Here is a 27,951-nt window from a genome sequence, read left to right as displayed (position 1 = left end):
GCGCTTATATATCAGTGATTACGGCATGCAACCGCTTGCAGTAATGGCGGCGCCCTGTGCGATTTTGTACCCTCTGTACACATGACAAAAAAGCTGATATTACCACAATATTGTAACTTTATCCACAACTACATAGGTCGAGAAGACGACAAAACGCCATCTTCTTCATTACTGAACGCACAGAGGAAACAGCAACTGGACAATTTAACGTTAAAGGAGAGGGGGCAACTGCAAGGTAGCCTATCCACGACAACTGCTGGTGGTGACATGAGAGTTAGCGCTACATTTAGCACAGTAAATTATAATAATTTTAGCAAAATATCTAGTCGTTTCCATACTAATTTGTTGTTCGTTAACAATTTAACACGTTATATATCGCAAGGAGCCCTACACTTTTACACATACGGTAAAATAGAGAGCTACACTGATGTGTAGTTAGCTGACTTGCGACAAATTTAAATAGCCTACCGCTTTTAGCCAAAGTAGCCTAAATCAACTATTTTTTCAAATAGACGGACAACCTTGCGGAATCGTGTCAGTGTATATCTGTGGTCGCACACATATTCGCCCTGCAATGCTCTTGGAATGTCTAACTAGACCTGTAGCATTAACTAAGACTTTAAGTCTTCAGAATATTCTAATGTCATTTGAACATCTATGTGTCTCGTGCTTTTTATTTTATCGGAGCCAGTCGTAAACACTTCCGTTTATTGTCATATTAATTTATTTTAATGTTCCCCTTCCAGTGTCAGACAACTGCCTGACGTTTAGTCTGTCAAATCCACGTGGCTTCGTTGACACAGAATGAGCTAAAAGCACACAAGTGAGGCTCTTTTAAGTGGACATTGGTACTGTAAAATGCTGCAACTAGAACGTCCTTACAATTGCTGTATCATTCCTTGCTTGTCATCTGACCACTTATCTGTTATTCCAATGACCATGATATGCACTTTTGCACATTAATTTAGCAGACGTTAAAGCGTCTGCTAAATTAATGTAATCTAATGTTATCTCACTTTGTTTCTGTTGGATTGACAGCTGTCTCTCATGTTGCTACGGAAGCTCCTATTGAAGCCCAGTCTCCCACAATTCCCAATCTGTAGGACAGCCTGTGATATCCCTCTTAAGAAGTATGATGTCATTGTGGTGGGAGGAGGTCATGCTGGGACAGAGGCGGCTGCTGCAGCAGCCCGGGTAGGGGCAGAGACTCTGCTCATTACTCAGAAAATACAAACCATAGGTGAGAGTGCCGATCCCTTTCTCTTTTGCTTTTTATCCGTTTATGTGTGGAATGGAGAGAAAAACTTCCTCTTACCATTTAATACCGTTGCTGCATATAGGTCCTGTGCTGTTTCATGCTTTGTAAAATGTTGTCATAGGGCAGTGTTATATCCAGTCTGTTAATGGTTCCTGCCAGCCTCTCTGCCTGTGCCACTAAACAAATGCAGCTAATACAGAATGCAGCCACGTGACTTATCTACAGTCTTCCTATGCATGCACATACTCACATTAAGTTTAAAACCTTGGTACTAGCCTACTTGTTTAGCGTAGTTAATAACCAATAGTGCTTTAGTGATGTCACATCTCACTGCTCTAGAAATGTCGTTAGACAGGTCTGACACTACTCATGTAAATCAGACACTTATGTTCTCCTACATTGTAGATCACTGGATAAGTGAATTTGCTAAATTAATGTAATGCAATGTAACTTTTTCTGGACTCTCCTCCTCAGGAACTTTGTCCTGTAACCCTTCCTTGGGTGGAGTGGGGAAAGGGCAGCTGGTCCGTGAGGTGGACTCCCTGGATGGGCTTTGTGGTCGTGCAGGGGACTGGGCTGGGGTCCACTTCTCCATTCTCAATCGCAGGAAAGGTCCAGCTGTCTGGGGCCCCCGGGCCCAGCTGGATCGAGAACGATACAGACAATTCATCCAGGTACTCTTTGACACAGTGATGCCTGTGAATTGTTTAAACCAAAGAAAAGTATAACAGGGATGTTATTTTGAGTGTTGAAAAGGCCATACTGATAAAGCAACAAAGAAACCAGAGAATGGCTGTGGCAGTAGCGCTATTTTAGTTTTTACACGTAAAAACCTGTAAAAAGTTTTGAAGGCGCTCTTTGGACAACTTCCTACAATCTTAATGGTACAAAAATACTGTACATATATTTTGGGCTATAAAATGGTACAAAAATATATTTTTGGGATATAAAAATAAATTCAGTACTGTGTAGTTCAGAGTGGCTTTATGCAATCAGCATATCGATTAAGATATCCATGAGAAGCCTTATGGATATGCCAAGTAAACAAAGGCATTGTTAATTGCACAGTTCTGAAAAGTAACAAAGGAGAGAGTGGTTTAGAAAGTAGACAGATCACAGGAAGACATCTGACGAGATAGACGTGGGACAGAAGAAAACAAAGGGTGGGGAAGAGCATTGCTTCTGGATACCAGTCTGTCTCATACACTCTGGACACTTCAGAACAAGGGATAGAAATTTTCTCGCTAGCATATGGAATGCAGGGAGGATTTCAGTTGGCAGTATACCCCACATCTCATTGGCCTAGAGAGGGAATTTTTTGTGTTGATTGCGCACCTGCACTCTACATGTAGCAGCTGGTTGGGACAGACCTAAGAGTACAAGTAGGTGGTTTTCATAGTTTGTAAAGAAACTGTTATGAACAATTTTGCCTGTTTTTTGCCTCCATCCTCACACACTGCTCCCATATACTTATATTCTTCCCCTTCTCTGCCCCCCCCCCCCCCCAGACAGAGCTACTTGCCACACCCAGGCTGACAGTGCTGGAGGGCTCAGTGGAGGACCTGCTACTTTCAGACCCTAACCCAGATCAGCCTGGTCAACACAGAGTCACTGGAATTCGGTTGGGTAAGTATCAGTTATGTCTTGCACATATCTAAGCCCTGCCATTACAAATAGCATAACATTTTTTTTACATTATTTTTGTTATGATTATGATTCCTGTTGCGTGGCAGACACAGATAAATACTTAGTGTCATGTAGGTCTAGCAATGCATGCCATGGTGTGGAACTGAATCCTGTCTGCACCACTGCTGACTGTGGTAACAAACAATTGCAAATACAAGTGAACGTTACAAATTTAAAGGAGTCAAAACTTAAATGTGAAGTGGTATAAAATAAATCAATATCAATATTTATGGTGCCTTTGCAATGTAAAATTCATAAATCCAGGACAACTGTGCACACATACCTCATGTCCACACTGCATTTATTATGCCTCCGCGATGGCACAGCCGTGGCCGGAGGCATTATGTTTTCGGGTTGTCTGTCCGTCCTTCTCGTGAACGCAATATCTCAGGAACGCCTTGAGGGAATTTCTTCAAAGTTGGTAAAAACGTCCACTTGGACTCAAGGATGAACTGATTAGATTTTGGTGGTCAAAGGTCAAGGTCACTTTGTTTCACAACAATGTCTAATAGGATAAAATGATGAAGTGATGACATTTTATATCCAAACTGGCTACTGGTTGGCGGAGGCATACAACCGAGGCGGTATTTCTAGTTTCTGTATGATTTAGGGAAATAGAACACAAATACAGCTATTCATTATCAAATCTCTTCCCTGACTTCAAAGGTTAAGAGTTGCCACAGCAATGGTGTCAAAATGGAGGTTGAGAGTCTCATAATTGTCTCAGTGTCAATTAATTACTTTAATATTAGCATATGTTAGTGTTTTTAATTTAGTGTAGATTTGATTCTAAATATTCTATATTAAAGGTTCCTGACTGCAAGCTAAGATATAATTAAAACTGTGCAGAGGGTACAGATACTTCTGCATGGCACTGTATGGGTTTATGTCTTTCTCATATTGTACAGTGCCAAAGTAAATACTCATTAGTAAATGTAAGGTGAGAAGAGCGCTGTGTAAATTCCTCTTTCTCCCCCAGTGGATGGTGGCCAGCCCGTCTCCTCCAACTCTGTAGTTTTGACCACCGGCACCTTCCTCTCTGGCTCCCTCTTCATGGGTCAAACCACCTCTCCAGGGGGGAGAATTGGGGACCCCCCGTCCTGTCCTGGGCTCTCCCACAGCTTGAGGGAGAAATTGGGCTTGAGGACTGGCCGGCTGAGAACTGGAACTCCGCCACGCATTGTTAAGAAGACGGTTGAGCTCTCTCTTGCACAGATTCATCCACCTGACAAACAGCCCACTCCATTCAGCTACCTCAACAAAAAAACACATTGCAAGGTTAGGAAAAAAGTCTTGTGAGTGACCAGGATCAGGAAAGTGTCAAAAAGGCCCTACTGATTATGTGTAGCCAAAATTCAGTATATCAAATTGATTATCTGACTACAGGAAATATTATTTATGTTATGTACGTGGATAAGGCTTTTTCTTTGTCTCATGTCAGGTAAGGGTATGATCATTGCTTGTTGATTGTTGTGTCTTTAATTAATAATGAATTACTAGTGAAAACAGTACAAAATCAAATGCTATCTTGGAAACATAATGAGAATTTTTATTTGAACTTTGAACTGAAAGTTCATAAACCCCACAATTAAATAAGTATTTTTACCCGAAAAAATAATTTCCAATGCAGATGATGCTGACAATTTTCCTGTAATTTCCACATCAGCCGGAGGAGCAGCTGCCCTGTTATCTCACCCACACCACCCCTGGAGTGGAGAGAGTAGTCATGGAGGGTCTGCGTCTCAACTCTCATATACAGCAGGATACCAAGGGTCCCAGGTACAAACATGCGGAAACATGTGCTGTGAGAAATGTCACATCACTCTTCTGTCTGCACTCATCCTGCAGCGGTGAGTAAATACAATGACTTTGTTCACAGAGAAACACACTGGCATTCTTTCTCTGGTCATCCCGTCTCAGGTACTGTCCCTCCATCGAATCGCGGGTGCTGCGGTTTCCGGGGAGGTCGCACCAGGTGTGGCTAGAACCCGAGGGCTTGACCTCTGACCTGCTCTACCCACAAGGCCTTTCCATGACCCTGCCCCCTGAACTACAGCTCCGCCTCCTGAGAGAGATCCCAGCTCTGCAGAGGGCAGAGATACAAACGCCTGGTACACAGGACTCCTCTCCGCAATCAGTAGTGCAGTCTCTGGGGCCGTTATGTGCTGTCATCATTTCTGTACATGTAACATGTAAAATAGCTGTGACTCTCTGTGATAGTGCCTCATTGCTAACCAGAGGAAACGGTTGGATATAGTAGTAGAATGGAGTTTTAGGAAGTTCCACTTTTTAACACTACCATTATACTTTACATTTCCCAAAGTATGTGGACACCTGAATGTCACACCCATATGGACTAGTTGAACATCTCATTCCAAAACCATGGGCATTAATATGGAGTTGGAGTTTGCTCTGATTATCCCTGCTCCTCTCTTCCAGGTTATGGGGTGCAGTATGATTTTGTGTGCCCCACCCAGCTGTCTCCCTCTCTGCAGGTGAAGAGAGTTCAGGGATTGTTCTTAGCTGGACAGATTAATGGGACCACTGGGTACGAGGAGGCAGCCGCACAGGTACAGTTTGAGCATCGCCACAGATAAAGTGACATTTTTTCCACATTATCTGAAGGGATGATCGATCTGAGGAAACCATGGTAATGCATGTACAATTTATTGTGTGGCAACAGAAAAGATGCTGTTTCTTATTACACCATCATATTAAAAAATACAGTATACAGTAAAATGTTCAGTGTTAAATCAACTTGTTCAATTATTTGAATTAACACTGGACATTTTACTGTGTAGAAACAGTATAGCACTTTTTATGGTCAGACTGATTTTGAATTTTATTTTGTTGTTAAAATTACCTGGCAAAAAACACAGTAAAAAATGTTTTAGCCCCAACATTTCTTAACGAGGAAAGCTCCACTGTGGACAATTGCTATATTTTCTTGTTTTTGACCCAAAACCCACAAATATCCCAGTATCAACCATTGTAAACTAGCTGGTTGTCAGGGGCTTCTGCATATCTTTCATTGCACTGTACGAGCCAGCTGAGCCTGGAAAGTGAGCTATCCCTTTCACAAGTGTTTTGTAGTTGTATGAAATGAATTGTCTCATTCACAGGGCCTGTGGGCGGGCGTTAATGCGGGTCGGACTGCCCTCTCCTTGCCTGCCCTCTCCCTCTCCCGCACGCAGAGCTACATCGGAGTTCTGATAGACGACCTGGTATGCCGGGGGGTGACCGAACCGTACCGCATGTTCACCAGCCGCGCCGAGTTCAGAACCGCCCTCAGGCCGGACAATGCCGACCTGCGGCTCTCTCCCAGAGGTACCGTCGCTGCAGTTACTTCTCTGCGCCACCCCCGCGCCTTCTTTATGCCTGTCAAGTTTTGAACTGCATGTACTGCCGATGAAGTGCCTTGCCTGTGTTTCACGGTTAGGGTTTGAGGAAATCGGCTGTGTGTCCGCGCACCGTTACGAGGAAGCGGTGAGAGTGAGGGACAGCCTGAGGGATGCGCTGAGCGCCTTGCGGTCCATCTCCATGTCCTCCACCAGATGGAGGGAGAAAATGGGAGACGTGAACGTGAGCGAAAGCAGGAGCACCATGCCGAGGTGAGCGACAGGGATAAAGGTTTCAGATTTATCATCAGAGCAGCGCTATTGTCTCTGGTTATTCTGTGTGTATACTGTACTTTCTCAAATTAAAGTACCACTTTGTAAATCTAAAAGCGTTTTGTATAATGGTGGTGACATCAGGAATTCAATAAAAAATGTCAGTTTCGTTTATAGTGCCAATTATTGTTCGCAGTATGTATAATACAGCTTCTCATCCCTGTCAGTGCTCTAGATCTCTTACAGTACAATGGGGTGACCTTTGAGATGCTGGCCTCTGCTTTCCCAGAGTGCCTTTCAATGTACCTGGAGTTCTCGCAGAGATTAAAGATCGAAGGTGAGGACAATGGTCAGGCGATGCTGTTGTGATTGCCCTGTGTCAATGCAGAGTCAGTGTTTCTGCGTTTGTGTGGCTTAAATGTCTCTCTCTCTCCCCTGCTGCAGCTATATACCTCCCCCACTGTGAGAGGCAGAAGCGGGAGATGGAGAGAATGAGGGAGGAAGAGAGTCTCTCTCTGCCTCTGGACGTAGACTACTTTTCTCTTCCAATCTCTCTTTCCCAGGAGGTCAGAGAAGTGCTGGACCACGCTCGACCACACACTGTAAGTTACGCCCGGCTCCCCTTGTTTATAAATAATGTACTTATGGATTATGGCTCAAGTAATAGCATCAATAGTATTAATATGCACAGCTTTAGTGATGATGACCATTTTAGAACTTTGCATTCTCATTTTATTTTTCTATATCCTTCAGCTGGGAGCTGCCACCCGTTTACCAGGAATGACTCCCGCAGCCATTGTTCACCTCCTCAATTATGTTCGCAAGTCAGGGCAGGAGAGACATGAAGAGAGAAGCCAACGTATAGAAATGACAGCTTTTGAGAAGGAAGGAGGGCTTTAAAAACTGCATAAAGACATTTGTGTAAAAAAAAGTAATTCTATTTCAAAATGGATGACAAACATTTCTTTTTACAAAAATATTCACATTTTCTTTGATTTTTGTTTTTAAATATCTCAACAATGATAACCAGCATGGTATCGTGTTTTTTCATACCATGTACTATGGGGGAAACTAAGAGCTATACACTCTGTACTCAGTGGGAGTATCATGACTGTAGTGATTGGTATGAGGTCAAAATTCTACAGTATCACTGACAGTAGAAAAGTTAAAAAGCAGAGAATGCCCCATGCTGCCCCCTCATGTTCACAGTGGTTTGTCACAAGTCCGGCGTCCTGCTCCTCTGCTCCTCGGGAAAAAAACCCAAAAGGGAATTTCCACTGTGGCTCTGGCTTGCCTCTGGGGGATTCTGGGTAACCGGTGGTGTCAGAGAATGTCACCTCAGTTGTAACCGTCAGTGGAGAGGTCAGAGGGCACTGAAAGAGATTAGCCAACACACATATATGCAGGCACTTTCATGGCAGCAGTACTGCATTAACATGTGTCTGTATGACCATATGGAAAACTAACTGTGATGGTGCGTACTGTGCTGAGGGGATACGGAAAAGTTTTACCTTTACGTTCTGACATCGGAAAATAAATTTTGCCCCTAATATTTGATTCTGTGGTAAAGACAGGAGTCCTTGCCGAGCCCAGAGCAGCTGGACAGAGAGGGAGAGGGGTACAAGACAGCCTGACTCACAGGAGTCCTGAAACAGAAGAGGTTAATGCAGTATTTAGAATTCATAGGTTGGGCACTGAACTACGTACAAATTGACCAAGGGGAAAGGGTTAACACAGTACAACATCCCTGAGCGCTACAGTGTGTATATACATATAGACAAAGACAATCACCGATGGAGTGCGAGAGCAGTTTTGCACAATGACTCTTGTCCAGTTTGGCTGGCTGCCTGAGTTCATGGCCACTACTTCAGGGCTTGCTGCCCCCTGTAGGATGCCAAAGAGTTGAGATTGTAGCTCATAACAGTTGTCTGACAGAGAGCTACAGGGAGATAAAGAGGACGTTTGTGAGGCAACACTGATGCTCATCATCTAGCAATACTGTACATATACACTGCACCCCACACCAAGAAAGATACGCTTGAACAGTCTCTCACCTGAAGGAGCAACCAGTGAAATAGTTGTGTGTGAGAAGGACTGGTCTTCGGGCATCAGGCAGACTAGAGCACTGTCCTCCCTGAGACGGGCCCTGTACTGTCAGCTGACACACAGTCAGGGAACATAGGCAAGGACTGAAGAACTGCAAAATGCACAATGTGAAAATTATGACATATATAAAAACAATTGGTTGACGAATTGAGTGAAAAGACGTGAACATGGATGGAACATCAAATCCACACTACAAAGCGCATGTCTTTCAGCGAACAAGTGTACGGCGTCTGCCTTGTACACTACAAAAAGACCAATTTATTCTGCATAACTTGCAAGTTAACAATAAATCACACAAAGATGATAAGAAACCTATTTGTACCTAGGATGCCACTGTACAAGCTGCCTTGGTTACGTGAATCATATTTTTTCGCTTTAGACTGGAAACCCCCAAATGCTCCTATATCAGCAACTGTAAAGTCTGGTTGGTTGTCAGAAACCACTGAAAATATCCTTCATCGTACACAAAAACATTTGGGCCAATCTAAAACATACATTGAAGCTGAAATTGTGAAAAAGAAAAAAAAAACAGTGAATATGATATGGTGTTAACAGGTGGACTTGTTAACACCCAATGGACCAGCGGCGGTTGCCGGTATGTGGGGCCACCCAGCAGCCCCCAGAAGATACTGTTAAATAACTGATCCTGATCTGATTTATGCACAGGGTTTACAGCCCAGAATTTTCATTTGAACTGCACACATGAACACTTATCATTTTATTATACCTCTGCTGCAAGCCAAACTTAATGTTAAATTTAAAGTTATTAATGTTAAAGCTATCGACTTCTTGTTAGCGAAGGACTGAAGTAAACGTGAGAAAACAAGCAGAGAAAAACAGATAGACCTACCTATAACATGTACTTATTGATAGTTCTGAATGATAATGTTTAATGGTCATTTCAAACTGAAGGATACAGGAAGGATGTTACCACCAAACCGACCGATCACTGGAGCTTCTGAGGGTAATCCTATTGCACGGGAGGGTCCAGGGGTGGGTGAAGGTGAGGCCAACTAAAAGAGGAATATTAATGACATAAGGAAATGTATCAGAAACACCTGTCACTAAATGACAGGATGGTGAACTTTCAAAGCTAAGTAGAGTGCAAGTATGATAATGATAATGTTTACTTAATAGCACCAAATGATTGTACATGTCTTTCCTGCAGAGAGGGGTGTCTTTGAAGATCCAAAGAGCCCCCTATCCAAAGAGCATGAGTCATCACCCAGTAGTTTGAGGAGCCTGACACTCGGAATGTGCTCTGGTGCTCTGAGAGCTAATAAACAAACACACCTTTGTAACACAACTTTGTATCCCTAAAACACGGAAGTCAGCATTTTTGAGTCATGGGTTCCCTCTGCAGATTTTCAATGCTTTTTCCCCACAGGGTTTTCGATTTATGTTGAATTTATGCAGAAAATGAGATCTGTAGTTAACATAAGCCTAAGCGAGTTTCACGTTTGCTCTACAGCATAAATTATTTTAAAGCTGTTATGTGCTTTAATAAAGTAAGTTTCTAACAAGTTACTATATTGATACTACAACAAACAGTCGCATTCCACCAACGTCACATCGAGACAAGTTTCACACTAGTCTGTTAGCACAAGACTTTACTTGGATATACACAGTTGGCGTACTTTGACAGAAGTAGCAGTTTTAGATAAATCCATGAACAAATTAAGCTCTGTGGATGTTTGTGAGTAACTGTGGTATTACATTTGGAAAGAGACACTGCTGTCGAGTTTTTCGAATGCAAAATTTTGATGCACTGTGCTATAAAAATATGGGTATGCTGAGGTTATATTAGGATGAGCTGCAGCGGATATTTAAAAAACTCATCAAATCTCATAGATAGTACTCTGGGTACTATCTAGTGGGAACATAGTATCATTTTTGGTAAACTTCCCCTTTAGGCTTGTAAGAGCAGAACAGAAACCTCAGTGTTTGTATTCATCTAATACAAGTATTAAGAAGGTTAAAAAGGCTGCCTCTGCAATAGGAAAAATGCATGTCAACAAATCATCAATAGTGTTTTGGTGCTCATGGCTGTATGAGATTTTGCATCTCCAAATCAGGGTTCATGTACAGTTCTGTCAGTAACAAAATAGACCCTCTCGTTTCCATTGTACAGCATGTAAAGCAGACCTTATTAAGATACGGAGCTGGATTCATCCAAGGTTTTTTTGATTTGAATGAATTGCATAGGCCAAAAAACAGACAGATTGCATTTGAATGAATCATGTCCTTTACATTGGTGGTCCCATTTTTTGATCTGTGCATTGACATTATGAGTATGAAACCTACCAGGTAACGTACAGCATGGTCTTGCAACAGCACTGTGTTTAGTCTGGTGGTCACGAGGGTCACGTTCACTGTTGCCTTGGTAAGCTCCCCGCCACTTGTGTACCCAACAGTAAACTCCACCTTCAAGACAAAGGCTTATCAGTGAGGACATCTGTGTACCTTTACAGGTTATATAAACATTCATGTTTGTAATCATGCCTCTGGCAATACCTTTAGAAAGCTAAATTCTTGGCAGAGCTCAGAACTGTGCTCCAAATTCACATGCATAAATGTTTTGATGGAGCATAATCAGCAAACTGCTAGGAGCGTACTCTAAAGGGGCACTGTCTGTACTTTATTATACATGTGTGACATCTGAGATATGAACATCCTCAATGGTGCCACTGCTGAAATTTTTCCTTTCATTCAATCAATACCTGTTGTTCAGTAATTACCTTTGACACCACATTCAAACAGGAATCATTTTGTAAAATTGGTTCTGGCCATTCTGAGAGTGGAAGTACTGGGATCTAAAAATTAAACAAGACTGAGTCAACACATTATGCATCAATAAGAGTATATTAGTTTAATACTGATAAATATTGTACTATAGAGTGTTGCTATTCGGTAATATGAGGAGCCTCTCACCATAAAGTTAGGGATAGAGACATTCTGCGGCACAGGAGCCTGTAGTCAAGACAAATGAAATGTCAATTACATTTATGGTTTATATTGTTAGTATAAGCACAAATACCTGTATAATAATTTGCCATAATGTCAAGGTAAATTACTGTGTCCAGTGTACAGAGCCACTCTCTTTATCGTATTTTTATGAGCCTGGAATGCCCCACACACTTATACATACCTTGAGTAGGCTGATGCCATTAGCGTAGGAGCGGGCATTTACACTGGGGTCCTCCAGACAGGACAAGGCCGTCACTGAACGAGAACATGAGAGGGAGACGGAGTGCAGGAACCCTGAGAGAAAGCTGGAGTTAAATTATATATTGGAAAGGCATTTCAATAGACACAGAACATGTTAATAGTGAGTTGAGGCCATTCATGGCAGTGCAGGTCCAAGGTACAACTTGTTTCATTTTCGAACTTTGATGGACCTCCCATAATGGTATGCATCAACATTCACACAAAAACCTATCAATATCTCTCCATGTGTTCGATGATCCATAGCATGCTAAATTAAAGTAAACCGAACTGGCTGGGTTCCGGTCCACACAGGACGTGCTAGCTGTCCCTGGTGAAGGCTGTCTCAGCACGCTCAGCAGGGATGAGCTTTTCAAATTGGTCAGGATGGAATCATCAACCTAAAACAGACAGATTGATTAGATGAAGAATGTACTGACACAGAATAGTGACAAACTGTGCACTGTGTTCATGTTGATATTGAGAGTAGGCAAATACACTCACCCTATAGAAAGCTGTGCTTGTGGTGCTGGGGCGTGTGGAATCTTGTTGAGCGAAGGAGAAAGGGTTCTGAGTCCTGGGAAGTGGAGAGACATCTGGGAAGGTCTGCAGGTCTTTCAGCTGATCTACAGTGATAACAATAGAGAAGACCAGGGTCAAAAAATGTGGGAAACCATCATTTAGTCCATTTGTAGAAACACTGGAATTAAAGACGTAATGGGGTGTGAGTTGCGGTGTATTACTTCCAATAGATTATATGTGTTTCTGTGTGTGAGAGACAGTGAATGACAAACAGTGTGATGGCCTACCTTCTCCATTTCTAACACAGAAGAAAGTGTCATTGACAGTGATGAGGGTGGGATCTACATTTCCTCTGAACATCAGCCAATTCTCAATGCATACACCTGAACTGGAATGCAAAATTTTGTTACAAAACAAATAGCCTGCAATGTCACCGCAAATATGCTTAAGGTGCTAACACATAAGCCTGAATAAGCTTTCTGCCATTTTTTAAAAATTATGCAACTGTGAAGTTAGGCAGAGCAACAAACACCTTAATAATTGTGGCAAAAGTAAAAACAACTATCTAGTATAATACCCAGTGCATAACACATTAAAACATAAAACACGCAATGCAATTACAGCATAACATATTACATCAGTTACATGGCAATAATTTACCACTGAAATTATAATTGACATATGTTTCACTCATAATTCTACAAATGGCACAATATTTACTTTTTAACATCAACCCTGTGTAAACATGCTCGTGATCATGAACTATAATAAACTTCATCTATATGTACTGTATGTATACTGAAATGAAACAATGAATAATACAAACAGTGATCTATCGGGTGATCCCTTTAGTAATTACTGCACTTTTTATACATAGTCCCTCACTGTATAGTGGCCTTCTGTGGGCTTCCAGGTCATTTGCTACAGCTGAGCTCAGCAATGTGTATTTGGTACATTAAAAGCAAGAATGCATTGGTGACACACCCAGTGTCTTGGATGTCTAAAATCGATATATTTTTTATATTTTCTGCCTCATGATGGCCTGCTTTACTCACTCTCACCTCTGTTTAACCTCACAACCAGCAAAGACAGAACCTAAGTCATTAGTTCCACAGTCAATGGTATCACAGCAGCAGCCAATGTCGCACAAGCCAGGGGTCACATCACATGTGCACACTGAGAGAGAGAAAGAGAGAGAGGGGGAGGGAGGGAGGGAGAGGGAGAGAGAGTTTGTTAATATAGTACAATACAATCGACACATACATACAGCAGAAGGCCATAGCCAAAGTGACGAGTTTACGAAGTCGTAGATTGTGGAGTGATCTGGGACAAGTGCATGCGTGTAAGTTACCTGAGGTGCTAGCATCACTTCGCATTATACTGGTCTCTGTAGTAGCTTCCGTCGTAATTAAATATATGTCTGTTGTATCATTAGTTGGAATTGTATCTGGGTCTCTGGTAGTCTGAGCTGTAGTCATATCTGGATCTGTGGTGGGTATGGAGGCACCCTCGGGCGTGACACCTGGTAAGGAACTGGGCACCAAGGTGTCAAATTCGATCGTTGCCCGCGTATCCGTTTCCATGGGAGTAGAAGTGACAGATTCTTCCGAACCATTTGTGGTTACCCAAAGCTCTGGCGGCTTCGCTGAAGTTGTTTCGGATGCCGTGGGCTGTGCCACAGCTCTTTGGTTCGAAAGTATGAACATAAAGATCCCAACACGTACCGCATGAAACAATGGCAAATCAGCCATTGTTTACCAGAAAATGGGATAGAGCTGCGAACTTTCATGAAATGAATAACATTAGGAAATGTTACAAACAGAATACAGTATTTTACCAGCTACGTAAGTGGAGGGAATTAAGCTGCATGCTCTCATTCGATTTAGTTATTCGTTGTTAGCAAGCATGTTACATGGCTAAATATTTATGACGAAAAAACATAATCAATCAAAACGGATCATCAAAACATATCTCCTCGATTTAGGTACTCTAAAACCAGCAGATATTATAAAGCCAGCAGCCCTGATTTCCTCAAAATACAACCACACAACGCTAATTCTCTCTACACAGTACACGAGCGTTGTCAAGGAAGTTGACTGCTCTCGCATCCGTTTCATAAGGTACTCAAAGATGGTGGATGATACAACAAGATGCACGTATTATAATAAGAGTCCATGGAGAACGGCGTCGGTCAATTTTAAATTGTAGCACAGAACTGTTCCTATACAGTTCTGTGGATTGTAGAATTTACAGGACTCTGAGACCGAACGGTCATGCATATTATATTGCAGTACTCAAGCAGCAGGCGAACATTTGTAAAACAAATGAGAGCTATCTCGAAACCGGTGTTACCTGGAGGTAGTGATGAAAAACGGGACAGCGTGAACACATTCATTAAATTATTTCGCCAGACAAGATTCCTTCCAGACAAAAACAAAATCTACTTTATAATTATGTACAAGGAAGTACATGTAGCCTGCTGTAGTGTCCCATGGTATGATTTTACGCAAAACGAGCTTATTTTCATTAATGCATTTTCTTTACAATGTTTTCTTTTCATCGTGATATTTTTGATCAGACTCTGTACATGTTTTTAATGAAACATTCGGACAACATTACAGAGAAACAAGGTTCTCTACATGGTTCCCACGTATAAAGTCCACATTATGCCACACATTTCAGCAAACTACAGTGTATATCTTAACACATTACTTTAACAATTCAATTATTATCCCCTTTTTATGATGACCCAGTATGTTGATCCTGCCAGCGGGTCGGAGAGCTTTAGCACTCCACTTTGCAGGGCTGGATAACAATCGAGATGACACAGCGCCCTCTTGGGCTCAGGCCTCATCCCCGCTAGGGCACGCGATGTCATAGTAGCATGTGTGGTACACCACAGTATGCGAATAATAATAATAATAATTATAGTAATAAAAATTATAATAATTGTTATTATGATTGTTATTATTATTATTATAATCATTATTATTATTATTATTACAACCATAGCACTGATGTCTGAGCCTACAGAAATACACAGAAGCCTAAATATATTTTGGGAGGTTGAAAATTTGCGCTTAAGAATTATAGAAAAAGTAGTAGGCTATGAAACTTCAAAGTATTCCTACCGCCAGACCTTAATCGGACCTTCACGTTGGACAAATTTTTATGTTTCAAAGATCACCCCTCCTTGACGTGGCAAGATGAAACAAAAATGCATGAACGAATGTAGGTAACATTGGGTAGCATTCAAACATTGCATTACATTTATTTGGCTTTTATCCAAAGCGACGTACAAAAGTGCATTTTATGGTCATGGACAACTACAAAACACAGGTTCAGTAAGATACAATACTTATTTCGTACAGCTATTTCTAGCCAATAATACAGTTTAGTTCACACAGTGGACACTATTCTGACCTAACCTCTGCCAAGCCAACTAGGCAGAAGAACAAGCTACAATATTAGGACAAATACAAATTACCAAAAAGTGCTGGAATGCACTTTTTGAACGCAAGCTTGTTTAGTTTTTGTGGAACATATGATGGGTCTACTTAATTGCAACTTGGCATCATTCTAATTTCACTAATCATGTCGACAGACTTTAAGCAAATATGTGTGTATCGATGCATAAAGAGTACGTTTTGTATATGCGAACATCTTGTCTTCTACACTGAAAACTTAAGACTAAGTAGCTCTGTGCCTGAAACCGGCCAACCAGTCCAAATCCACGCTTCGGTGTTTCGGTGCTTGCCGTTGCTAAGAGACGACAGCGTTGGATTATTTTCCTTGTTAGCTACAGTAATTTATCCTGATTGGGAGATGTGAGACAAGACGGAGATCTGTAACAAAACAAAATAAACGAATAAAATAAACAATATTATTGGAAAGCTAAAACTACTGAATAGCTTAGATAATATTGTTTAGGTTGGTCGAACTAGAACGTATTCTTATTTAGATAGTTAATTGTTATAACCAGTCAGCGAGACAACCGCTAGTCGGCTAGACTAACGTTAGCTAGGCCGACTAGCTATCTTGAGAAGGAACGTAAACAACGTTAATGTTACAGCAAATGCTTATAATTAACTGATTAACGTTACCGATTTACATTAAGCTGACTAATTATCTCGAATATGTTAACTTCATATGTAAATATCAATTCAAACCCGAAACTCACTTTGCAAATGTGTTTTTGTTAGAACTTTGGCTAGTGAGCTGTACTAAGTTGGCTAACTACATTAACTAGCATAGGTGTTTTGTTTTCATGACTTGCAACGTAAATAACTATACTTTGTTCGTGCCCCAGATGTCAGATCTTCCAGCTGCCGCGAGGCAAAGCGTGATGCCATCTCCACCAACTGTGGCCATTGACGAACTGCATCAGAACTCGGAACCCGAAAATATCGTGACTGATATGCACAACAGTGATAGTGACAGTGACACGGACACGGGTACAGGAACAGACAGTATGTTAGACACAGATTCCGAAGCAGGGAGTGACTCAGAAGCAATAAAACACACAGACAGCACTACATTCCCTTGCCTGACTGAAGCTGACAGCTACTCTGAAGCCTCACATCCTGACTCATACAAATATACAGATTCAGACAAAAGCACAGACACGCAGGCCAGAACTGAAGGGGACCTCGTCATACACTCTGTGTTGTGAGTGTTTTGTTTTTTTTTGGAATATCTTATAAAAAGTAATCCTTTTAGTGCCACGTGTGGTGTTGTTGGTGTAAAAGGGCCTCTCTTTTTCTCTCAGGGAATGCAATTGTGATGTGATGGTCTGCCAGTTCAACAATGAAGGGACTATTCTGGCTGTGGGACTCTGTGATGGAACCATTAAAGTACATTTACACTCATTGGACTTAAGTTATTATTTTACCCAACTGTTATTATTGATTCTAGAGCTAAGTTTACATTGGGATGTAATGTCCTGACCATTCACATTAATTACTTTATTTTCTGTCTTTCTGTGTTAGGTTTACAGTACAGATAACGGCAGTCTAGTGAAGACCCTGAAAGATAGTGAGATCATTCTCTCCCCTATTCCTGTCACTGCCCTGCAATTCTTTCACAGCATTCGAGCACACAGCCTCCTGCTGGCCACTTGTGAGTATTGCATTCCTATATGTCTCTCTTTTTATTCTGACTTACATCATTTTCTCTTTAACCCCTAAATATATATGTATGCTTTCCCCTTGTCCCCCTGTTCTCAGATGCCAGTGGGGTTGTAAGGTGCTGGTATGTGTGGGGACAAGAATGCATATGGAGCCTGAATGAGGTGGGAGAGAGCAGTGGAAGGGAAGAGGGTCAGAGACAGACCCTCTCTATGTCCATCTCTTCCTCGGGTGAGATAGCAGCTACTGGGGGCTCAGATTCTGTAGTACATCTTTACGACCTCCACACTCAGCAGAGAGTGCTCACTTGCAGTGCCAGGTATGTTCCAAAAATCTACTGGGAATCAACCCTCCATCAAAAAAGAAACTGAATTTTAGGAGAAACATTCATTTGAATATGCTTTTCTGTATTTATGTTGTTCTGGAAGGGTATATAAGTATATAGTGTAGTAAGTACATATTATTGAAGGACAAACAAAAAATGATGTTTACATAGCAAGCAAGGAAGCTAACTACCCAAGTGCTTTCATAATGTAGCACTAATAGATAGTAAAATTGTGTTTAAATAAAGGAAAAAATCAAGTGCAGCCTTTAATTTCTGCTGGACAGTTAACCACTATTACTTCTGTAAATAGCATAATATATAGTAATATAACCTCTTATATTGTCTGAACCTAATTAGTGATGTAGCTATAAAATAGATATATTTACTAGCTAGATAGCTACTGCAGCCAGGAATCACATTATTACAGAGAAGAAATCGCTTTCTTCTTTGTAATAATGTTCTTTTGTGGTTATAATATTACCAATAAGCCATTGTGTAAAGCATTATGGCCAGTATTGAAAAAAATGCAGACATGATTTGTAGTAGAAGCAGTTCGACATTTAAAGGGGCAGTTCACCCAAAAATGAAATATTGGTATGTGTCCACTTACCTGGAGTAGTATCTGTCCATCCAGTTTTCTAGATATTCACTGCAGCTCACCTTCATAAAACCAACCTCACAGGTCCACCTCCGTGTGGCCTCAAAGTGCAAAAAAATAACATTAAAAAAGCAACCATAGAGTGTCGTGTTAGCATTTTTGGGTTCCTTGTACAGATTTCCAATGCTTTTTTACAACAGGGTTTTTTATTTATGCAGAAAAAGGTCTCTACTAAACATAAGACTAAGCGAGTTTTACATTATGTGCTTTAATAGAGTAAGTTTCTAAGAAGTTGCTATATTGAAAGTACAACATATATATGGTCGTATTCCGCCAGTTTTATGTCACCACCATTGAAGCTTCATACTAGTCTGCCTGCACAAGACTTTGCTTGGATACACACAGTTTGCATACTTTGGTAGAAGTAGTAGTTCTTGATGAAACAGTGCGCAAATTAAGATTTGCGAAGTAACTGCGGGATTATATTTGTAAAGCAATGTTGCTGTGGAATTTTTTGTATGTAAATATTTTGTGTTTTGAGGCCACACAAAGGTGAACCCACAAGGTCGGTTTAATCAGATTGAGCTACAGTGAATATGTAGACAACTCATCATATTTCAGCGAAACTATCTGGGTGGACAGAAACTACTCTGGGTAAGTGGAAACATACCTTAATTTCATTTTTTGGATGAACTGCCCCTTTAGGAAATACTCTGTTTGATAAAAAATATGTTAAGCATGCACTGATCTATTATAGAGTTCTTGACCAATTTGGAATAGTTGAATCATGTTACAGTTGACTGATTTGCAAAAATGGCAAGTGAGAAGACATTGAAAAATTCTAAATTGCAAACCTCCTACAGTTGTACTCAAGGTGAACGCATTGGACAGATCAAAGCCCACCCGACAGAGGGCAGTATCTGTTTATGGTTTTCATCAGCTTCTGACCTTAATTACTTTATTAGCCCTAACGTTTACAGCATCTGACATTTGAACTACTTTTCTCGATAAGCGTATGAATGACAGCCAAAGACGGGTTGTGTCCCCTCCGAAACATTTTATTGTGATCAAATCGATGCGTGACCTTGTGTTAGTGTTTATTAGCTCTTTTAGCCAGGGTAATTGGTGGAAACAAAAACCTGCATACACATAGGCTCTCCAGGACCAGAATTGCCCAACCCTTTTTAGTAAGCCTAAAATGAATTAAGAGAATTATGCTGACACATTCCCCTAATCTATAGGAGCATTAGAAAGAAGTATTAAGGATTGATTAATTTAATGAACATATAAGTAGTGTATTAAGACCATCTATGAAGACTGTATTTTTCATGAATTCCAGCACACAGCCTTGTACTGGTGTTCACAAACAATATAGTTATATATATTTTTTGGGTTGATTGTTTGACTCACATTTGATTGCATCAGAAGCACTGCATACATGACTTGTTTAGCTAACCTGACCTTGTTCTGAGGACTTACTGTAGAGGGTAAATAATTCTACCGTGTTATGCTACAAATACTCACGTTATCAATCATGTCTGAGCCATGAACTGTTTGGAAATGATAAAAGGAAAGGATTTCTACAATTCCTTAATATATAGACCACCTCTGAAAAATATAGGGACCATAATTAACATTGTTAATGTATGCCTTTGTGTTTGTGTGTTATGTCTGATTATCTCCTCATTTGCACCTTCTTAAAGTGCAAACAAATCAATTATGGACGGACATCGATTTCGCATTTTCGCTGTGAATTTTCACCCAGAGAGAGAGAGAGAGTTCATTTCTGGGGGCTGGGACAACAGCATACAGGTACATACACTGTTGTTATATGTACTGGATTAATATAGGACAAACAATTCGCAATAGTTTCCTTTAAAAAACAGCTATTATTACCTGTACATTTGTTTATTTGCATAATTGAGTTGTTTTTCAATGCCACATATGGCCTACACTATAATTGAGTATCTATACAGCATTGAGACATTTGATGCTTTTCAGGGTTTCCCACAGCAATACCTAAAGTGGCTACAGACTCGCACTCCTTAGAAACATAAGCTCATGTACCCTCTGATCTCTTGTAATGTAGTAAACGCACATAATTCAGATACAACTTCATATTGCTGCACAGTAGCGCTCCACACCTTTTTTTTTCATTTACACAAGTAAAGAATTGTGAAATCAAAGCCACTGATTGCTGGTTCTCAAGGCGCATGCAGTCAACCAGCATGGTCATGGATCTCTTTCAACGTTGAAGAGATCTCTAGATCTAACATGATTATGACAGAATGCAAACTTATCTTGCTTGGTGACCTCTGTTAGCAGATTGCCTAGCTATTTATTATATATGTGTGTCTTTTTATCATTTCATTGTCTGGTAGTCCATTATCCTGAATATACTCCATGTGAAATCATTTCAAAGTAGTTAATATCTGCCTTCTGTTTCTGTCACAATAGTTTTGGGATACCAGACAGCAGCACTCTGTCAGGTAAGTCTGTCTGGTTTTGTTTTACGTTATTACTCATTTTCAGAAGTGCATCATTGTCCAGGAAATCCATTTAGTTTTATTGTCTTATAATGTCAGTACTACTTCATGAGTACACTCATGTAGGAGTGGGTCATCATATTTGGATTGGAAAAACCTGATGTACACAAAAATGCTAGCTCTTTTCATGCACATAGCCTTACCTAGCACTGTTACATAACTACCTTTGGTGGTTTTGTGTGAGTTGCCATTCAGGAAAGGTTGTTCTTCTGGCTAGTAACAATTTGTTGTTAGTGTCAACAAAGCCGTAACAATGCCAGATCCAGCATGTAAATCTCAACATGTTTTTTTACTACTGCTAAAATAAGAAAGCGAACGAGCATTTATCTGACACCAAATTTGCCTAAATAATTGCCAACCTTACTAACTAGCAATGGATTACACACTATCTCTGGAAAACAGTAATTTCATATAGTCATACAAAAGTTTCTGAAGTTGCTGTATGTGGACATTAAAATATGGCAGGATGTTAGCAGTTATCAGTAAGAAAAGTTGCACCTCTGGCTAGTATCCAGAGATACCAAAATCATACCTCGCCAGGACTAGTGTACATACAGTATATGTCTTGGCAATTCTTTTGACCTACTCCCATAGCTTTTTCTTTTGAGTTTTTGACAGCCACTTTTCCAGACAACTAATTACTGGCACCACCGTGTATGAATGGTGTTGACCCAGAAGAATACTGGATAGGCCTTGGTTGTGTGAAATAAAGAAGCCACTAAATTGGCTGAAAAGTAAATACGACAGTGTTTGAAAGCAGCTGTAGTTTTATTGGACATTGCACCAACCTTTTTTAGCTATATTTTTAAATCCGTTATATGAAGCTTTTAGCCCAACCATAGATTACTAACACAGGAACACTCACCTGAATTTGTGTAAATGCCTCTGAAAATTCATCTTCTGCAACTGTCCAGAAGCTGTTGCCATCATTATCAATATCTTCACTCTTCTCCTCCTCATTATGTAGTATGAAGCTCTGTAGTATGTAGTCTAAAGACCCCCAGAGGGGACAGGGATAATGGAGTTACTGTTACCATCAATCGGAGGTGAACAGGGAAGGCAGGCAAGTCATAAACTGTATTACACCATGTTGGCACATCCTAATATCTTGTGTACTTCCTGTCTCTTTGCCTCTTAGGATGTTGTTGGGCCCTCATGTATGTGGGGACTCTTTGCAGATTAATCCTGTGACCAATCAAATTCTGTCTGGATCCTGGAGAAAAGATAAGGCATTAGAGGTAATGGTAGGAATTAAATGACTAATTTAATTCCACTGTGCTATGGTTTAAATCCATACAGTCAGCACATTAGGCATCCCCACTGTGTGAATGCATTGCAGTTTACTGTGTACTGTGTATTACCAGTTTACTGGGTATTTTATGAATTCTCTGCTTTCTTTCAGATTTTTGATTATGATTCGTGCCAGAAAATATCAGAGGGACCTAATGACCCCCATGGACAGAGCAGAGTGAGTCTCTCTGCAGTAGTGGTTCCCAAACTTTTCAGGCCCCTGTAAATAATTTCCATTTCCACCCCAAAATGACATGAAGTTTACAACATCTTATACACTTATAAGTGATAAAAAAAACTGCTCACACTATGAATTTGTTGTAAATCTTGTAAATATGTATGAAAGACAGAAATGGATGAACATTTCTAATATTAAATCTGTTTAATTCAACAAATTACATTTTTATAAATTACATATTTAGGTAATGCTCACTGACCAGTGGGCCTATCACCTGAAATAACTAGTCACTTGACCGCTCCACTAATTTAATATCGTGTTTAGTGTGACAGCCTCTTCTACTAAAGGGCAGGGTTCAAGCCTTGCCAGATCCCTGCTCTTACACTTTGTTTTGCTTATTTCTTTTTAATTTATACAAGAATGCATCAAACCACTAGTCACAAATACGAGCAATATCGCAGAATTATTCAATGAAAATAAGTCTTAGTTATTTTTATATATTTTTTAGAAGTTAAGTATTAGTTAAAAATGAGTCTGCGCATACAGAGGTTGAACGCGTTTTAACATACATTTTGAGGCACCCCTGGAGGGATTTCAAGGCACCCCAGGGTGTTGCGGCGCCCACTTTGAAAAACGCTGCTCTACAGCAGTTTCCCCTTGTGTTTTTCTTGTAAAAACCTCTCAAAGATTGTGAGTGAGTGAGTGAGTAAAAATGTTGGTTTAATTTCTTTTGCTGCATATTATTAAACCTTAAGCCCTTGTTTACCAACTCCATTTGCCCAGGAGCTCACAGGCCCCTGGCATTTGGCTGGTCGCTCCCTTAACTGCATCTTACCCAAAGGTACAGTCTTTGGCAGTAAGGGGAGGGGATTTTTTTCCCATAAGCCTTGGGAGAAAACAGCTGGTGAAACCTGAACCAAACCCATTGTAGCTTATATATTATTACATAAAAGTGGTTTCCATCACTGCTCTAAGTTATCCATTAAATATACCCTGAATGTTAAACAGTAATTCATGAACTAATATGAAAAGAATATGCTTTACTTACCTATGTAGCAGTAGTGAATGCATATTCTGCAATTATTTATGGCTACCTAGCTTGCTAATTTGTTTGACAAAAACATGAATCATACTTGGTAACTAGCTAGGCAGGTAATTGGCTAATTTACTGTTGACCTAGTTAAATTTGGTTATTTACAGGTAACTTGGTACATAGGTAATGAGGTGGAAAATCTTTTTACACTTTATTTGACAGAATTTTACAATTAGCTATATTGAATGTATGTGACAGGTTTGCAACTACTTCTGGATTCGCAAATGTATTTTAGTTCACCACCAAGGAGTGGAGGGAAAGGAGTCAATAATAATAATAATAATAATAACTGTATTTGTGTAAGTCATTTTCATACAGGGAAAGTAACCCAAAGTGCTTCACATAGAAATAACAATAACAACAAATATATTGATGGCTTATCATCCTGTCTATGCTGTAGACTTGCGGTACTAGTGCAGGCATCAGCTACTCAAGTTGATTGTGGCTTCCTGAATTCTGCTTTTTTGACACTCAACCCAGAGGAACTCTGTTTTAGGTTGGTTGTGTAGCTCACATTACCCAAGACAAAAATCAGTGCCCTATGGTGTGTGGAGTAGAGCATGGTGTGTGTGTGTGTGTGTGTGTGCACTATATTTGCAAGAATGACTGTGAAATCACCTGTGATTGATTGTCCAAAGTAAACAAAATTTGAAAAATGTGATGTTTGAATCCGTGGAATCAATTGGCTTAAATAATACTTAAGTTGACTAACTGTTGGAATTGCCAACCATGACCAATTCCTCCATTAAATCAGTGTGTCCCACTGCTTTCTTTCCCATTGCACTTGGCTAAAGAGTGTGCTCACCTTGTTTCCAAGGCCTAAATTGGCTGCAGATTGAAAGGAAATCATAAAAACCTGCAGAGACCGCTGCCCTCCTGGACTGGAGTTACAGACACCTAGATCAGAAGGTTGCATGCTTGAGATTTTCTTGAGAATTTCTCCAGGTCTAAACTATAATATATCTACGCAGATATACACTTGTCACTGGCTGGACCAGGACCACATTTTGGCAGGTGGCAGCCAGTCAAACATGCTGAGAGTCATTGACCATCAAACGTTGTTGGTGAGTAGACGGAGTGAATGGATACATTTTTCTTTACAGTGACTCATGTTCAGTGGTGGCTGCTGAGCTGAAAATTGGCACGGCGGAAAATGGCCTCTTGTAATGATTACGGGCCTCGAGCTGGACCCTGTTTCACGTGTCGCTTAAACAATCCAGGATAATTTGATGCCTATCTTATCGAATTATCTCATTATTAAATTTGGGTTTAGTCCGTTTCGTGAATGTGAATTATGATTCTATTTGTTAATCTTGGATTGAATCATCATAACTGCGCACACTGTTCTGCTATAAAGGGGAGATGAATTGCACGCCAAAAACAGGATCATACTCCTTATATAGACACAAAGGGAGGTGGTGCTGCCCTTTGCGGGATCACGTAACACATTGAAATTGACGAAGCAATATTTTTTGGAACTCTCATAATGTAACATATGTTGATTTTTTATTTTGTTTTGGGGTTGTAGATAACGAAATTATGGCCACCAGAGAGGGCACACCTTTTTCACCCCAAGAACTTATCAAGAGAAAGCAATCCTACCTAGCAAATCACACAGGGCCAGAATGAGAGAGTAAGCCTTGCAGATAATTGCTAAACAGGTCTATGCATACGTAAGAAGACTTTCATTCACTTGCTTTCTGATGGTTCCACACTGAGACATTAAATTACATTGTTTGTCAGCGCATGTGACAGCAGCAATGAAAGCAGCTCTGGCATCAGGTCAAAGTTGAATATAAAAATATATGGTAAACCTCTTTATTTCCATTCAACATTTTAAACTAGGTAATGTACAACTTAGTGGTTAACCTCACAGGACTTCTGGAAACGCTATGAAAACATTTATTTATTAGTGATTATGTAAACATTATCATTGTGAGACCCTATTGCAAATGATACTGTTACCTGCATAGAAACCTTCCTTAATAGTGTTGCATGGCCAGGATATCAAATGAATACACTGATATGCCCTTTGAATGCAAGGATCCAAGGTATCCTTATTGCTCAGTAGGCTATACAGTGGCCTTTGCTCCAAATTGGCAATGTACAGCACTGTTAATTGGTGGAGGTAAATAATTCCCTTGTGACTAAATCAATAGCACTCAATAGATCAATACATAACCATGATTAACTAAATCAATAGATAACCGTACAAGTGCGTCTGTCTTTAAAAACACATTCCCTTCTAAATGATCTTCTTACAATGGTGGCTTATTTGTAGACAAGAACCTCGCGTTCATTTCTGCTGTTGGTATATGGGTGATTTCACCATGTGGCTTATACAGTAGGCTTAGATTATGTGTTATCCAGCTAATTTAAGCATAAACCTGTAGTTTCGCAGACTCTGTTGCCCAAATTTAGAACTCGCTTTGTGTAACCAAAAATCCTGAGTTTTATGCCAAAATGTTAACAGACTAATTGGGTTAACTGAGTTATCCACAAATGTGAAACAGGGCCCTGTTTTCTGAACTTTTCCATGATTAAGAATACAGCAATTAATTCACAAATTATGCCATTACTCAGTGCCATCAGATCTCCTCAATTAGGTGAGTAATAAAATTATTTTTATTTGCATTGCAAAATTGTGTATCATATCAACTTTCTTTAAATTCTGGACACTTTGTTCAATTTAGTCTTTGTTCTCTGCACTCACGCTCAGAGAATATTCATGGCAAAGATCTGCAGTCCACAGATTTAAACAATCTTGAATTGCAGGATTTTTTAGCCTTTATGGCAGGTTGTGCTGAAGGTAACGCAGTAGTTAACAGAGTCGTGTATTTGTTTTTGTTTTTTTCCGCCCCACCTGTGTTCAACTCACCATCTGCTACTGCTCAGTTTATGAGTGAGTACATGCTTTGAGTACATGCTAACTGTTTCCCCTTTTCTCCTTCAGTCTGTTGCTAGACTGATTGGTCTGCCCTCAGCAGTATTCAGTTCCTGTATCTGTCCTGGGGGAAGGTGGATGGGATTAATTGCAGCCTCTTCAGGGAAAAGAATCTTCCTATTGAAACGGGGCTGCCTCCAGAAGTGAAGAAAAGTGAAGCATAGAAAGTACACTTGTGCTTGGTGGAATTGATGTTGTTAAAATATTAGTTGAAGAAAAAAAGTGGAATGTTGTGCCAGATATGTTAATATTTTGGTTTTCACAGAAGAAAAATACTTTTGCATGTAAAATCTGTATTTTAATGGCAAACTGCTTGAGCCCAGAATGTGATCACAACCCCCAACATGATAATTAATTCTGTATCAAATTGTGAGCAGGAGGTACTGTTCTCCACACTCTTCAAGAAGGTTTTGAATTACAAATGAGTTAAACATATCTATCCATCGCAAATAATGAAAAAAACAATGTGCATAGACATATTGGACCAATGTGGATCTGTTACTGTTAACAACATTTTCTGCCACAAATCCATGATTATTTGGTAATATTGCATTTATTTTAATTGTTTATGCTATGTACAGTGATTTTAATGCTACAAGGTCTTTTGTATACACTACTTCCATGTCCTTATGGTTGCATAAGTTTGTAAGTAGCTGCATTGCACTGACCCACTCGTTTGCTTCCTCTATTTTTCCAATTTGGCTGTCTCAGTAGAAATTCAGCTAAGCTCACCATTTGCTTGTTGGGAAACTACATTAAATATAGGCAAACAAACAGCATGTAACAAATGTAAAGCCAACAAAATCTCATTTTGCAGTTAAGTTACACATGTGAAAGTGGTAGGTCATAACTCTGATGCTGTATGTGGAGTACACTCAAGGTGTGTACTCCACATACAATTTTGTACAATTTTTCTGTTTAATAGAATACTTGGAGACTTTAGATTTTCTGTTTTGTGCATCAGTTCTGTATAAGGAAATCAATTTATAAATGTGGCTCTTGGAATATGCTACAAAAGTAGTTTCAGTTCATTTATTAACTGATGTTCAGTGAGATTTACAAAACGTTGGTATTTTGTTAAATTGTTTGTAGGGAGCTTAGCTCTCAAGTAAAACACATTCAGGGAATCTGTTTGGTAAGTCATTAGTTATTTTTATTTTTAATTGGAAATATTTTTGCCCATTGTAGATGGTACGAAGGTTTTTGAATTTTAAGTATATGTGTATTCGCTTTATTTTTAGAGTAAACATACTCTTACAAGTGGTTTTATGTTGTTTTGTTTTCAGATTTTTCAGTCCCATGTTTCTCAGGTGTAATATGCAGTACAGGCCAAAAGTATTAGGCCACCTGTGGTTTAAAAAAAAAAAAAAAAAGAAGCATTAGAGAGAAGCATTTGAATAACAAACCAGGGTACAAACTTTTTTTTTTTTTCAATTTCTACATACAATAACACAAAAAGATTTG

General features: G+C 39.9%; 3 protein-coding genes across 7 annotated transcripts; 2 read left to right on the top strand and 1 right to left on the bottom strand.

Annotated features, from left to right (window-relative positions):
• The first annotated feature begins 19 nt into the window (after positions 1–19).
• Positions 20–8,112, top strand: mto1 (mitochondrial tRNA translation optimization 1). Of its 3 annotated transcripts, none has more exons than XM_035403975.1 (14): positions 20–235; positions 747–823; positions 1,039–1,240; positions 1,733–1,932; positions 2,767–2,884; positions 3,924–4,222; positions 4,611–4,723; positions 4,865–5,055; positions 5,384–5,514; positions 6,067–6,271; positions 6,384–6,555; positions 6,783–6,892; positions 7,000–7,157; positions 7,309–8,112. In XM_035403975.1, exons 3-14 carry the CDS (start codon positions 1,048–1,050, stop codon positions 7,453–7,455), a joined length of 2,037 nt encoding a protein of 678 aa, XP_035259866.1. In that variant the 5' UTR covers positions 20–235; positions 747–823; positions 1,039–1,047; the 3' UTR covers positions 7,456–8,112. The 3 variants fall into 3 exon arrangements, with proteins under 3 accessions (XP_035259866.1, XP_035259867.1, XP_035259865.1); XM_035403976.1 differs by having other exon boundaries at positions 1,030–1,240; XM_035403974.1 differs by lacking the exon at positions 747–823.
• Positions 7,271–14,491, bottom strand: LOC118220225 (tectonic-3-like). 2 transcript variants are annotated; one of them, XM_035403979.1, is made up of 14 exons: positions 13,739–14,491; positions 13,449–13,563; positions 12,675–12,775; positions 12,370–12,491; positions 12,158–12,266; positions 11,810–11,922; positions 11,593–11,631; positions 11,400–11,474; positions 10,978–11,085; positions 9,579–9,674; positions 8,610–8,713; positions 8,347–8,494; positions 8,067–8,201; positions 7,271–7,928 (listed from the first exon to the last, which is right to left on the bottom strand). In XM_035403979.1, the coding sequence occupies exons 1-14, from the start codon at positions 14,136–14,138 to the stop codon at positions 7,695–7,697; spliced, it is 1,899 nt and encodes a 632-aa protein (XP_035259870.1). In that variant the 5' UTR covers positions 14,139–14,491; the 3' UTR covers positions 7,271–7,694. The 2 variants fall into 2 exon arrangements, with proteins under 2 accessions (XP_035259870.1, XP_035259869.1); XM_035403978.1 differs by having other exon boundaries at positions 10,966–11,085; positions 13,739–14,489.
• Positions 13,668–27,812, top strand: LOC118220240 (U5 small nuclear ribonucleoprotein 40 kDa protein-like). 2 transcript variants are annotated; one of them, XM_035404005.1, is made up of 11 exons: positions 13,668–13,729; positions 16,697–17,055; positions 17,156–17,240; positions 17,376–17,505; positions 17,613–17,832; positions 20,140–20,248; positions 20,894–20,925; positions 22,121–22,220; positions 22,385–22,450; positions 24,515–24,607; positions 26,497–27,812. In XM_035404005.1, the coding sequence occupies exons 1-11, from the start codon at positions 13,724–13,726 to the stop codon at positions 26,632–26,634; spliced, it is 1,338 nt and encodes a 445-aa protein (XP_035259896.1). In that variant the 5' UTR covers positions 13,668–13,723; the 3' UTR covers positions 26,635–27,812. The 2 variants fall into 2 exon arrangements, with proteins under 2 accessions (XP_035259896.1, XP_035259897.1); XM_035404006.1 differs by lacking the exon at positions 13,668–13,729 and adding an exon at positions 16,143–16,317 and having other exon boundaries at positions 26,497–27,811.
• Positions 27,813–27,951: the final 139 nt, after the last annotated feature.

Source organism: Anguilla anguilla, chromosome 2 (assembly GCF_013347855.1).
Source record: "Anguilla anguilla isolate fAngAng1 chromosome 2, fAngAng1.pri, whole genome shotgun sequence".
In the NCBI taxonomy this organism is placed as follows: Eukaryota; Metazoa; Chordata; class Actinopteri; order Anguilliformes; family Anguillidae; genus Anguilla; species Anguilla anguilla.
This window is presented reverse-complemented; position numbering and strand designations above follow the sequence as displayed.